This window comes from Labeo rohita, chromosome 16, assembly GCF_022985175.1.
Source record: "Labeo rohita strain BAU-BD-2019 chromosome 16, IGBB_LRoh.1.0, whole genome shotgun sequence".
Taxonomy (NCBI): domain Eukaryota; kingdom Metazoa; phylum Chordata; class Actinopteri; order Cypriniformes; family Cyprinidae; genus Labeo; species Labeo rohita.
In genome coordinates this window covers 28,789,700-28,803,127 of record NC_066884.1, presented here as the reverse complement: position 1 = coordinate 28,803,127, position 13,428 = coordinate 28,789,700, and the positions used below count along the sequence as shown (strand labels likewise).

Genomic DNA, 13,428 nt, shown 5'->3' with positions numbered 1-13,428 from the left:
CTCGTTGCTTCATAAAATTATTGTTGAACCACTGATGACACATGGACTATTGTAACCATGTCCTTAATACCTTTTCGGGCCTTGAACTTCGTAGTTGCGTTGCCGTCTGTGCAGGGTCAGAGAGCTCTCGGATTTCATCAAAAATCTCTTAGTTTGTGTTCCAAAGATAAACGATGGTCTTACAGGTTTGGAATGACATGAGGGTGAGTAATTAATGACATAATTTTTTGGGTGAACTATCAAAAGAAGTCATAAAATCAACTTTACTATTTCTAAGCAAATTTCACAGGCAAAATTCAGTAGGGATCGATGCAATCTGAAAATTTGTGTAAGGGCCAAACAGATTTTTTATCTGTTTTATTATTATTATTATTATTATTATTATTATTATTATGTTCCATGCTAGTGTAGATGAGATGGAGTCTTTCTGCACTAGTGGTTGTGTCTCTGCTGCTGCTGCTGCTGCTGCTGCTGCTGTGAAGGGTGACACCCTCTGCTAGCGGGATATTGGACAGGACGTGCGGTGTGTGGGAGCTGTCTGTGTCCATGGTGCTCAGGCATGTGAAAGTGTCACGATTTGTTTGTATGTGTGACTGGCTATTATTCTTTCAGCACTGTTTATGTGGGCGGCTCAGGACTGAAAAGATGTGTGGGCATAGCAGTTGCTCCGGCTACAAACACTGGCCCCTGACAACATTCAGTACATCCACTGAACGGACGAGACAGAGATGGACAGATGGATGGTAGCTGTGTCTGGAATCTATGTAATGGATCTATTTGTTAGTACACCAGAACAACTGAAATCTCAAGAGGAGGACCAGGGAGAAATCACACCCTAGACGGTTCTGATAGTGTCTCGGCCCCAGAGTGCCGATGGCGCCAGTAAATGTCATGACTGTTGCTTGCCGTTCTGCGAAAGTGAGGGGGGAAAATGAAGACCGTGTGGCAGCAGCTCTCCTTACTGACTGATTGGAGATCAGATGCAAAGGTTGCCTGCAAGCGTAAAGATTATGTGCATACGTTCTCTTATTAGATGCTTTAGTGGCTTTGGCTGACATTTACCTGTGTAAATGCCAGTCTCGCCACTTCCCGTTTCCGTGAAAATGCTGCTTGGAACCATTCATATCACTTTTAGTTGTAGACAAAAAGTTGAGGCGTTTATTATTTTGTGAGTTAAGACCCACATGCCTCGTTTTTTTTTGTGACAAGGAAAAGACAAGATGTAGGATTGAGATTTGAGATGCCTGTAATGGCTGGACAGAACCTTATCTCTGCTGATAGAATGTTGATTTTTGTGACAAATTTGTCAACATCGCCAATTACATCAGCTTCATTTTTTAGTATGGATGATATCTTTCCCGGGTTGACAGACCAGGCTGGATGGTTAACTCTCTGCAGACCAGAGTACTGTAAGGATGAGCATCACAAAAACATCCTTGTGTTACATTTCACCCCCAAATCTAAAGAAAAAAATAAGATTTATTTAGCATAAAGAATTAACGTGTATTTTTAGGATCATTAAGATTTTTTGCATTGTGATGTTATCATGTTAGTTAGGTACATTTTCACGCAAGCTGTTATAATATGTTTTAAACCCAGATTTTTATTTATTTATTTATTTATTTATTTTATTTCTTTTAAATGTAATTTCCATTTTTCTCAGAAAAGATTCCATGCATTCATAATTTATTTTTTCTAGTTCAAATTCCCATTATGTCTAGAATTTATTTAGTCCTTTTATTGTTTTATCTCAGACCTTTAGTCTTATTTTATAAAAATGCCTCATGAAAATATTAATTATCCCATGTGTAGAACTATGGTGACCTAAACAATAGTAAAATAATTAACTATTTTGTTAATAATAATAATAATAAAAAATCCTACAACAAACATTTTGCTAGTGTGCTTGTTTATTGTAGAGGGAAAGTATAAAGTTGTAAAATGAAAAGCATGCTTGAGATGAAATATGAAAAATTATGTGTGGAAAAAAAGAATATAAATCAAGGTGCATATCTAATCAAATTATCCAAATATTTTTAGCTGTTTTTCAAATTATGCAAAAAGGTGTCAATATTATTTATTTGTAATTAAATAATGCATAAAATGCTAACTATGAAGTTAAGCTTAGCAGTTTTCATTTTGACATTTTATTAGAAAAATGTTGACTAAGGTATGTTGATGATTAGAAATTTCCATCACCATCATTACTCAGAATGCTATCCAGCACAATATATAATTTCAGATGTAGTGCAAATGGAATTTTCATGGATTTAAATGATTTAAATGATAGAAATTGTGTAAACTAGAGAGTGAAAAGTGTTTTAAGAGAGTTTTTCTGTTTTGTTTTGTTTTTCCTGTTTTTTTTTTGCAAAAAAAAAAAAAAAAAAAAAAAAAAAACTTTAAATTGATATGTATATATATGTGACGACAGTATTTGGCAGAGACAACTGTTTGAAATTCTGGAATCGGGTGAAAAAAAAAAAAAAAAAAAAAAAACTAAATATTGAGAAAATTGCCTTTAAAGTTGTCCAAATGAAGTTGTTGGCAATGCGTATTACCAAATAATAATAATAATAATAATAATAATAGGTTTTAATACATTTAAGGTAGTAAATTTACAAATTATCTTCATGGAACATTGTCTTAACTTAATATCCTAATCATTTTTGGCATAAAAGAAAAATCAATAATTTGGTCTCATACAATAAATTGTTGGCTATTGCTACATTTTTTTAAATCATTATAGATAGATAGATAGATAGATAGATAGATAGATTTTTTTTTTTTTTTTTTTTTTTTTTTTTTTGCAAAATATAATTTCTTATGTCCTTAGATTTTCGGGTGAAAAACGAAAAAAAAAAAAAAAAAAAAAAATCAGATCACTCTGAGCAGAATTGATATTTTAACATTTTTGTTCCTGCGTTCCTCTGTATTATTATCATTCCGTAACCGGTTTGAGTACAAAAAATACAGGTTAGTAACATTTTGTTTTTATTTTTATTTTTATTTTTTCTTTGCCAGTACAAGTACAGCATTTTCTTTACTCAAAAAGAAGAAGAAAAAAAAAACAGGACAAGATCTGGTATCTTAACCTGCTGTGCTTAAGTCACAGCCAGTACAGCATCATCTTTCTAGATTTTGGCCAAATGTAGGCTACTAAACAAAAGAAAAATGTGTTAATGCTTTAACAACATTAAAGTATTTTTTTATTTTTTTATTTTTTTAAATATTTAAGAATGTTAAAAAAAAAAAAAAAAAAAAAAACACTAATTATAAAATTGACACATATCGCATTTTTATTTTTACATTCAGAAATAATGTAGGCTAAAGTGCCGGTAAGCCAAAATGTATACAAACATTATAAACACAGTTATTAGTTTCCTTTTTTCTACAACAAATCCTCTAACGTTTTTAAAGCATTTAGGCTATAAAAACGCTAATCCAAAAACAAATAATATAAGGTGATACCTACATCTCTCATTCAACACAAATCCAAACGTTTCCATATTTGCAACGCATCTGGATGCTAAAATATTATTTATTATGTAATAGGCTTTGTACTCCACTCGCATCAATGTGAAAAATCATCCTTCACATTCACGTCCTTTCTAAATGTTGATTCTGTTCTGAAAATAAAATTTTATTTAGGTTCTGGTTCTGGTTCTGTACCTGTCAAAATGTTGCTTCCTTTAACTGGTTCAAAGCCCTGGTGAAAAATGATCCAGAATTGTTCTTGACAGATTGCATGATATTCACCCATATCCTGACACACGGCCCATTATTATGTGGACCACGGTCACTTTATCCAAGTGGTAAAAAACTGTGCCTCTGGACACCTGCTATTTGCCTGAGGACTGTATAAGTGGGCCAATAACCTGGTTGGTCTGAAAGCTCAGTATTTTGTCACCCACCCAGTTGACCCCATTTGCCTCTGCAAACGCCCGTCATTCAGAAAGATGGATGAGTGATCCTAGTCACCGGGCTGCTTCCTATTAAAGACCTAATGGAGCACATACCGGACACGAATAAGCCTTCAGTAAGAAAAGGCCACCATCTCTCTCCCTCTCTGTGTTGTGTCATGATAAAATGGTCCTATTCATTATGCTTGCTTACTCCGTTGTACCCAGAGTGTGTGTGTTTTGTATTGGCTCTTGTGTTTTGTTGGTAATTGTAGGGGTAATGATGTTTGTTAGGAAGGAGAGCACAGACAGATGAGAGATCATTGACTGTTCTGAGTAAACAGACTGCAGAAAGGCCACGTCGGTGCACACTTGAGTGTACTGATTGCTCGATGTGCGTCACTGTTCTGTCGATGGACTCTGTGTACCTTGAGTGACTGTATATTTCATGATGTTATTGTGAATTAATTAATGTTGTTTGCCGCATGTAATCTATTCCTGGCATGTTGAATAGTTTCTTTGGTATTCACTGTCTCGGAGCTGAGGCTTAATGGTTTATGCACACTGACAGACAGGTTGAGCTCTGGTGCTTCAGCTAGTTCAGCTTTTCTGTATTTGCTGTATTCTATATCAGTAAGAATTGCAAAAATGACTTTGTTTTCCATAGAATATTTTCAAAAGCACATAAAATGGTTTGACAAATTTGTTTTTTACAGGAAGTTGGGACAATATTGGTTGGAAAAATATATCAAATGTTTAGTTAACTTAGTTAATATTAATAAGTTTATGCCATGGCCATGAACAAATGCATGGTTCAGATTCAGGCCAGTACAAAAAACAAGTCATGGCTAATGATATTAAAATTCTAGACTGTTTTGTCTAAATAAAATACTAAAAACTGAAATCAAAAGTGAATTTAGACATTGCAACATTATAAATTATGATATATACCAAAAATGGAATAATTATTTTGAGATTTCATGAAATTAACTGTGTTCTTTAATTTTATTATTTATTATATGAAATTAATAATAATAGTAAGAACATAACCTAATATTTAGGAGTTAACAAGCTAGCATATTGTTAAAATGGGGGGTCTTTCTTTATGACTTAGTTTATGATTCAGTAGCTGGCTGTTCACACAACACGTTTTTGTCCCATTACAATGCGCTGTTTTTCTATGTACACATGCTAGACTGATATGTATGACCATTGCGTTCGCATCTTGTTTGCAGCATCTTGCACATAAAAGACACAATTTCAAGTAGAAATTAAAAGGAAAGAATTTAAATAGCTCATCACTGTCAGTTCCAAATCACTGGACCAATCAGAAGACCCCGGAGGCGGGTCATGCATTTCAAGCTTTTGTTTGCAGTAGCTAAATTTACTTGAAAAACTACTTTTGGGAACATTACATAGACTTATATTGATTTTATGCTATATTAGATAGTTATACATTTTCTAACTTAAACCTATCCTTTACCCTAACCCTTACTGATAATGTACTCAACCCCTTGTCATCCAAGATGTTCATGTCTTTCTTTCTTCAGTCGTAAAGAAATTATGTTTTTTGAGGAAAACACTTCAGCATTTTTCTCCATATAGTGGACTTCTGTGGTGCCCCGAGTTTGAACTTCTAAAATGCAGTTTAAATGCGCCTTCAAACGAGCCCAAATGTGGTTGTAAACGATCCCAGAGGAAGAAGGGTCTTATCTAGCATAACAATCTGTTATTTTCATAAAAATAATAGAATATATATACTTTTTAATCTCAAACACTCGTCTTGTTTTACTCTGCCTGGACTCTGTTTTTTTCCAGTTCATGACAGTTAGGGTATATTGAAAAACTCCCATCTCATGTTCTCCCTCAACGTCAAAATCGTCTTTGATCTTCTTTGCATGTTCACTTTCCAAAGACTGGTTCGGTACTTCAGCAGCAATGTAAGATTATTTAAAAAAGATTTTTGAAGTTGAGGGAGAAAATATGATTGGAGTTTTTCGACATACCCTAACTGTCTTGAGCCAGAATACAAGGAGCTTAGTTCAAGGAGAGCAAGGCAAGACAAGCGTTTGAGAATAAAAAGTATATAAATTGTATTATTTTTATGAAAATAAATTTTGCTAGATAAGACCCTACTTCGTTTGAAGCCACATTTAGACTGCATTTTGGAAGTTAAAACTCAGGGCACCATAGCAGTCATAGCATTTCAATCCTGAAATGTTTTCCTCAAAAAAAAACTCACTTCTTTACAACTGAAGAAAGAGAGACATGAACATCTTGGATGACGAGGGGGTAAGGACATTATCTGTAAATGTTTGTTCTGGAAGTGGACTTTTCCTTTAAGCACTAAATAAACATATTAAAATTGTTAATTTCTGAAGGATCACATGATACTGAAGTTGTAATAAAATGATTGTTTTAAAATTAGTTTTTACTGTATTTTTGATTAAATAAATACAAAGCTAATTTCATTTGGGTCTTTGACTAACAAAACAGCATTGCTGTTTCTGTGCCTGTTTCTGGTTGTTGATTTTTTTTTTTTTTTTTAACCCAATTCCTTCAAAATACACAATTATTTTGGCTGAGTAAAACCTGTCTTTAACCTAAAAAATCCCTAAATCCCAGGTTTTGAGCTGTGCTGACTTTCAGCCACAAAGAGGATAATTCTTTCTCTACCTGTGGCTTTGGGTTCATATAACAAGAATTCAGCAAGTTAGTGGGAGATTTACTCATACAGACCTCTGCATTCACCTTATCTCAGGTAGTGGGCAGCTCTCTCCGTTTTCCACTCAAAGAAACCACACTCAGGGGAGAATGGCCAAATAACTCTATAGCGCTATGTCATATATCACCGTATTGACTGGGAAGGGCACAGTAAGTATTCCAAATGTGACCCTTCAGCTAATTTCATTTTATCTGTCTGTCCTTTTCTCAGATTATTGTGGCATTGTGCTCTACGCACCTTTTTCATGCGGTAATTGGCTGTGAATCAAAGACCCTAATCAATAAGAGAACATGACGAGTCATTTTCAATAAAGCCTTCCATTACTCCTCTGAGCCAGGCTGTCTGGAGCATTCTCTGGCTGTGTTTAAAAACCTTTTGAGTTGCCTACCTAGACAGCATTTTGGGAATTTCAAACATCACATTCAGACCGAATGGACTGTCTACCACAGGGCTGGGCACTGTCCACTGTCACGCCACTGTCCTGCAGAGTTTAGCTCCAACCCTAATTAAACACACCTGCCTGTAGCTTTTTAGTGATTTTGAAGGCATTGATTAGCTTGTTTAGATGTGTTTGATTAGGGTTGGAGCTAAACTCTGCAGGACAGTGGCCCTCCAGGACCGAAGTTGCTCAGTCCTGGTCTACTAAGACGTTTCTGAATGTTCCATTCAGACGATGCAAATCTAGTGAGTAGCCAGCATAGTCAGCACTTTTGGACTTGTAATTACATACAAACCTGGTGAACCGTCTACCATGTCAGCAGTTTCATGCATCGTATAGACACGTATGTACATTCTATTTAAATGATTTAAACTTTAGTGAACTGCCTACCTAGTCAGCATTTTTAGCTGTAAGCATATTTTAATATTTGATTTGAAGTGCATTTTAGTAACCACACCTGTTCAAGTCAGCGTTTTTGACCATTATTGTTACATTCAAACATGTATTTCATACAGTTTAAACTTAGAGAAGTCCACTTCCAAACAAAGATTCACATATAATGTACTCACCCCCTTGTCATCCAAGATGTTCATATCTTTCTTTCTTCAGTCATAAAGAAATTGTTTTTTGCGGAAAACATTTCAGCATTTTTCTCCATATATTGAACTGATATGGTGCCCTGATGTTGAACTTTCAAAATGCAGTTTAAATGCGGCTTCAAACGATCCCAAATGCGGTTGTAAAAGATCCCAGCCCGAGAAAGAAGGGTCTTATCTAGTAAAACGATCGGCTATTTTCATAAAAATAATACAATTTATATACTGTTTAATGCCAAACGCTCGTATTGTCTTAATCTCCCTGGACTGTTTTTTCTCCAGTTACAATTACTGTACAATTACTGTATGATTTTGAGATCCATCTTTTCACACTCTGGACAACTGAGGGACTCATATGCAACTATTACAGAAGGTTTAAATGCTCACTGATGCTCCAGAAGAAGAAAAACATGCATTAAGAGCCGCGGAGTGAAAACTTTTGAACAGAATGGAGATTGCATTTTTCTAATATTTCCTAAATATCTTCTTTTTTTCATTTAGTACTTTCCTTCAGAGGCTGCAGAAGTTAGTTACATGTTTTACAAAAGACAAAATAATTTACCCTTATCTTTAAGTTCAAAAAGTTTTCACCCCTTGACTCGTATGCATGTTTTTTTTGCTTCTGGGGCATCAGTGAGCATTTTATCCTTCTGTAATTCTCTTATTTTTGTAAAATAATTAACATTTTACAGGTTCTGAAAGGGGGATATAAACTTTTGACCTAAACGTTATTTATTTATTTATTTATCTATCAGTAGTGTACATTAGCATCAGTTGTGTTACTTTTTATTATTTATTTAAAGCTTATTGCATTATTTTAGTGTTGTGCACTATGTATGAGCATAAAAACAGGCTTTATGGACAGGTCGTTTACAGTCAACTCTAATACATTATACATTATACATTATACAATTCATTATACATATTCATTATAATTAACTAACATGGTATATTAACATTAAGAAATTTGTAAAATATACATGCATCCATATGTCATCCCATAAAACCTCAAACAGTATCACTATATGGTTACAGTAAATTTCTGTCTACCTCAGCTTTTTGGGCATCATAAGCATGTTTAAACATTTGAACCTAGTGGAGCTTCCCTCTTGATAGCATTTTTGAGCATTATAATCTAATGATCTTGTTCTGTGATTCCCAAAAAAGCTGTCTAGGTATGCAGCTCACTAGGTTTGTATATACAAGCTCTCTATTTCTCACTCTTAGTACAATGTTGTGTGTTTTCCACCTGACTTTCTCCCTCCATCATTCTCTCACTCTTTCATCCTTTCAGCAGCATACTTTCTCTTTCTTTTCACTCGTCACTGGATTAGTCAAAGGTCATTTTCCCAGCTGACTGATCTTGGCACGATGGAGCGTTCACACCTCAGTGGTCCCGTTCAGTGCCAAAACCCAAATGCACGCACAAGTGTCACACTAATGAAGATGGAATGTGGGCCTAGTGCCATGAAGTAAATGTGTGTGTCACAAGCTAAATGTGTGTGTGTATGTTTCCCCCAACAGGCTTGTTAGAGAGAGCCGTCTCCTGCCTGCTGTCTTTCAAGTCATAGAGGTAAGTGTGCTTCTGAGCCTTCTGGTTTCCTCACTGTCTGTGTGCTTGATTCATTTATTGCCTTGGGTTTTCAGCTCTGACTTCGGTAAGCAATGGAGTTACCAGAAAATGATGAGCTTTATGGAAATCAGAAAACACTATATTGGAAAAAATTGGTCGTGTTGCAGTAATACATCGAAGTATTTAAAAAGGAATAGATAGTCGGCATACATTCTAAATTAACTACATAAAAGTGTCAGCGATAGGGGTGATATGTGATGTCTTTTATTTCACACATACACACACACACACACAAAAGTAGATTCCAGGTTTGGAACCACATGATGGTGACAGAGATTTCATTTTTGGATGACCTATTTTAACAAAATATGGTTAAGTATTCCATATGTTAAAAATACTGGCAATTTAGCTTTATACATGGTGTGTGTGTATGTTTGTGTGTAACAGTCAGACCTTTCCCTCTGAGCATGTTCCCATCCCAGTATCCATTGAGTTATTATGTAAATGAGGCAGTGGGGGTCTGACCTATCACAGTGCAATGTGTAATTGGGTTGCAGAGTTAATGGAGTGTGGATGTGAGGCCTTTTCAACAGCAGGTTACATTCTCATTAGAGTGGACCCTACATCGACTGTTAACAGTCAACACCACCCCCACCCCCACCCCCACGAAAACTTGCAAACACACATACATACATACATCCAGTAGGCCAAAGTGAACAGCAGAAAAAAAAATATGATTTAGTTTTTTTTCCTCTTACAATTTTTGAAGCTTTCTGATAAATGGTCATTGTTGAGCTGCTCAGCAGCAATCCAGAGCCAACAGATTTTCAAGAAGTATCCCATGATTGAACCTTTGACGTTCCCATTACCTGAAGTGAAAAATTACCATTGCATTAAAACCACTTTTCAAGGTTAATGTAAGCCATAATCCCAGAGTGTCTCATGCACTGTAATTTAATTTTCCAAATAATATACTTTTCCATCAAACAAGCCAGCCAAATAAAATGCACAGTCTACGTATTTGATTATGAGGAATTTTATATGCAAGAATTATACAAAAAAAAAGATTACAGAAATATTTATAGCAATATTTTGCCAAATAGTTACACATGAAATGAAGTCCACATGAAATCAAAACTGACATTATGTACTTTGTTAGCTTTGTCCAATTCTTGCTATTAACCATTAAATATGACTTTTGCCTCAATAAACTACCAATTTGCTGCTTATTAGTAGTTAGTAAAGTAGTTTATGTCTTGAGTAGGATTAGGGATGTAGAATGTGGTCATGTAGAATATGTGCTTTATAAGTACTAATAAATAGCCAATATGTTATGAGTAGACATGCTAATAAGCATTCCCTATACTGAATTGTTACCATTTTTTGTTCATTGTTACTTCATTAACTAATGAAACTATTGTAAACAATGGAACTTTATTAGAGCACCCGAGCACCGGTGGTGTGAGGACCCTGTTGGAATTGCTCAGATTCTTCTTCTCCAAAATGAATCGCGTTGATGATCAAAACTCATGAAACTCTGCATACACGCCAAAAATGGTATTTTGAGATAGGTTTCAAAAGTGTGTGTGGCAAAATGGCTCGATAGCACCACCCATAAAATTTCAACAAAGTGCCCCTTGAGCTATGTTTCACATACACGTACGAAATTGGGTAGACACGTAACACACCAATACCTACAAACAATTCCCACGGTACGAAGTCCAAAACCTAACAGGAAGTTAGTTTTGAATTTTCTCTGTAAGTTTTGTGCCGTTTTCAGGCGTTGTATTTTAACGAACTCCTTTTAGAAATTTAAACAGATCAACACCAAATTAGGTCAGTGTAATCTAAAGCCCTTTGTGACATTAAATTGCAAAGATCTTGAGTTTTCGTTGAAGGGCATGTCCGTGGCAGCCTGACAAACTTTTGACAAAAAAAGTTTATTTGATGTTTCACCATGAAAAAGGAAGTTGTTATAATTCAGACATACAATGTCTGATCTGCACCAAAATTCACATGTTCAGTAAGAGTCATGTGCTAAACACATGTCCATGACCATATTTAGTTATAGCCATAGCGCCACCTGCTAGCAACAGGAAGAGGCATGTTTTATGCTCAAACAAACAACTCCTGGTTTAATGACATTAACAGTATATTTGTTCAGTCTACTCTAAATGCCTTTGCAATGTTCAATTGCAGAGATCTTGAGTTTTCATTAAAGGGTGCGTCCATGGCGGCCTGACAAAGTTTGTTGTTTCGCCATGCGAATATAAAATGTTGTAGCTCAGCCATGCAATGTCCCTAATCTACCCCAAACTTCACACGTTAGCCTGAATACATCTAAAGGCAAATATTCAGTTATAATCATAGTGCCACCTGTTGGCAACAGGATACGTCATGCTTTGGAAACTCAAACATACCATGTTCAGTCTGCACAACTTCATATGTTTTATAAAAATGTTTACCTGACGACATCTTCATGCCAGTATCTAGTTATAGTCATAGTGCCACCACCTAGCAGCAGGAAGCTTGACACATATAAATGATGTTGACATATAACATAAATGCATATCGTCCACCATTCACTGTTTTCCTAAAGCCACCGGGTGGTGGTGAGCCGGGGTGTGACGCTGCTTGTAGCTTTAATTTCTATTAGTGTTACCAGCCACGTAAACGTTGAAGTCGAACATTATGCATGAAAACATGAATAGAATATTACATCTGAAAGTCAAATTAAGTGGTGCACTCTCCTCACCATGAACTTGTCGGTCAGAATAGTCAATATCCACTCTCTTCAGCTTTTGTTTAATTCTCTGAGTTCAGCTGATTGCACACCTGTGATCTTCACTTATCCATTTTCTTTCACTTATGCACTGACCTGTGGTCTGTAATCACATTTGCTGCTGTTTTCAGCACTGTGTCGATGAGGTGGGCTCATCTCAGACCTGTAACGTCCATCTCTGCTTGTCTTTTTTTCTTGCAGCTACAGCATTTGCTTTGGAAATTTCCTCAGCAGTAGTGAGGCAGTTAAGCTCTATTTTATTTGGTCAGTTGCTGATGTCTGGCAGGAGATTCAATCAAACATCAGAAGAAGATCATTCAGTTTTAATCTGGAGAGAAAATCCATTTCAAAGCGTGCACATTTTCATATTGATAAATTCATAAAATTTTAGCTCCACTTCAGTAGATAATGCATGAAGTATTTGGTAAGGATGCGCTGATATAAAATATTAGCCATTATCGATTACATGGTCATTAGTTGTGCTTATTAAATCAGGTGTTAGTGTTACTAGTTCTTATACCTGAGATAAGGTTTTGTGTGTGTATCTGTGTTTCTGTGTGTTTCTTCGAGGTTTGTTCTGTAAAGAAAATGTCTTACAAAAATTGAGGTGGGGTGTTATGATATGGGCAAGTCCTGTGATGAATGAGGTCTATTATACCTAAGCAATACCATGCGAAAGGCCATGCTTTTCTTGTGAATAGTCATGACTAAATGGTTGATGTAAGGCAAGATTCACAGCTGAATGCCTGCGCTTCCTTTAGCTGTGACTGTATTCATGCTACAGCGCAGCCTTTAGTAACTTAAAAAAAGGTTTCTATGTACAGATTCTATGAGGATTTCCACAAAAATATTAAGCAGCGCCACTGTTTTCAGCTGTGTTTCTGTTGGCGTTTTAGAATGGTTTCTGAAATAACAGCTGATGAAAATTTGGCATTACCATTGCAGAATTGCATTTTAAAATATATTAAAATAGTAAACCGTTCTTTAGTATACAGTTGTTTTGATAAAATAAATGCAGCTTTGCTGAGCAAAAATGATGGATGGATGGATGGATGGATGGTTAGTAAAAATAGGAAAATATATATTATTGCTGCCTATTGATGTTCTGAATAGGTGTTACACGTCATAGTAGTATATCTATACCCCTTTTTGTGAGTCTACTGATCTCACACTATACTTTCTTTTGAGGCAAAACTGAACATGTTTCAACTGCTCCAATCAGAGAGCAGTCCAGTCTCTGATGCAGTTCATTCATCCTCACGAGCCCTGAGAGGACATGAAAGGAAGCCAAGGACTCTAATGAACAAGAGATCACTAATGAACAAGGAGAAAGAGAGAGGTTTGTCTGACTTCTTTGGCCATCTCAGCAAGCTAGTGAGACGTTAGCTGCAGCCTCACATCCCCTTTAATCCCA

At 35.7% G+C, this 13,428-nt stretch overlaps 1 protein-coding gene across 4 annotated transcripts in view; it reads left to right on the top strand.

Annotated features, from left to right (window-relative positions):
• The window catches only part of ulk4 (unc-51 like kinase 4), a 225,012-nt gene that overhangs the window by 126,176 nt on the left and 85,408 nt on the right, over positions 1–13,428 (top strand). For all 4 annotated transcript variants that reach the window (XM_051131060.1, XM_051131061.1, XM_051131059.1 and 1 more), the window contains one exon: positions 9,184–9,232. In XM_051131060.1, coding sequence (XP_050987017.1) covers positions 9,184–9,232 — 49 coding nt within the window. The remainder of the gene's footprint in view (positions 1–9,183; positions 9,233–13,428) is intronic.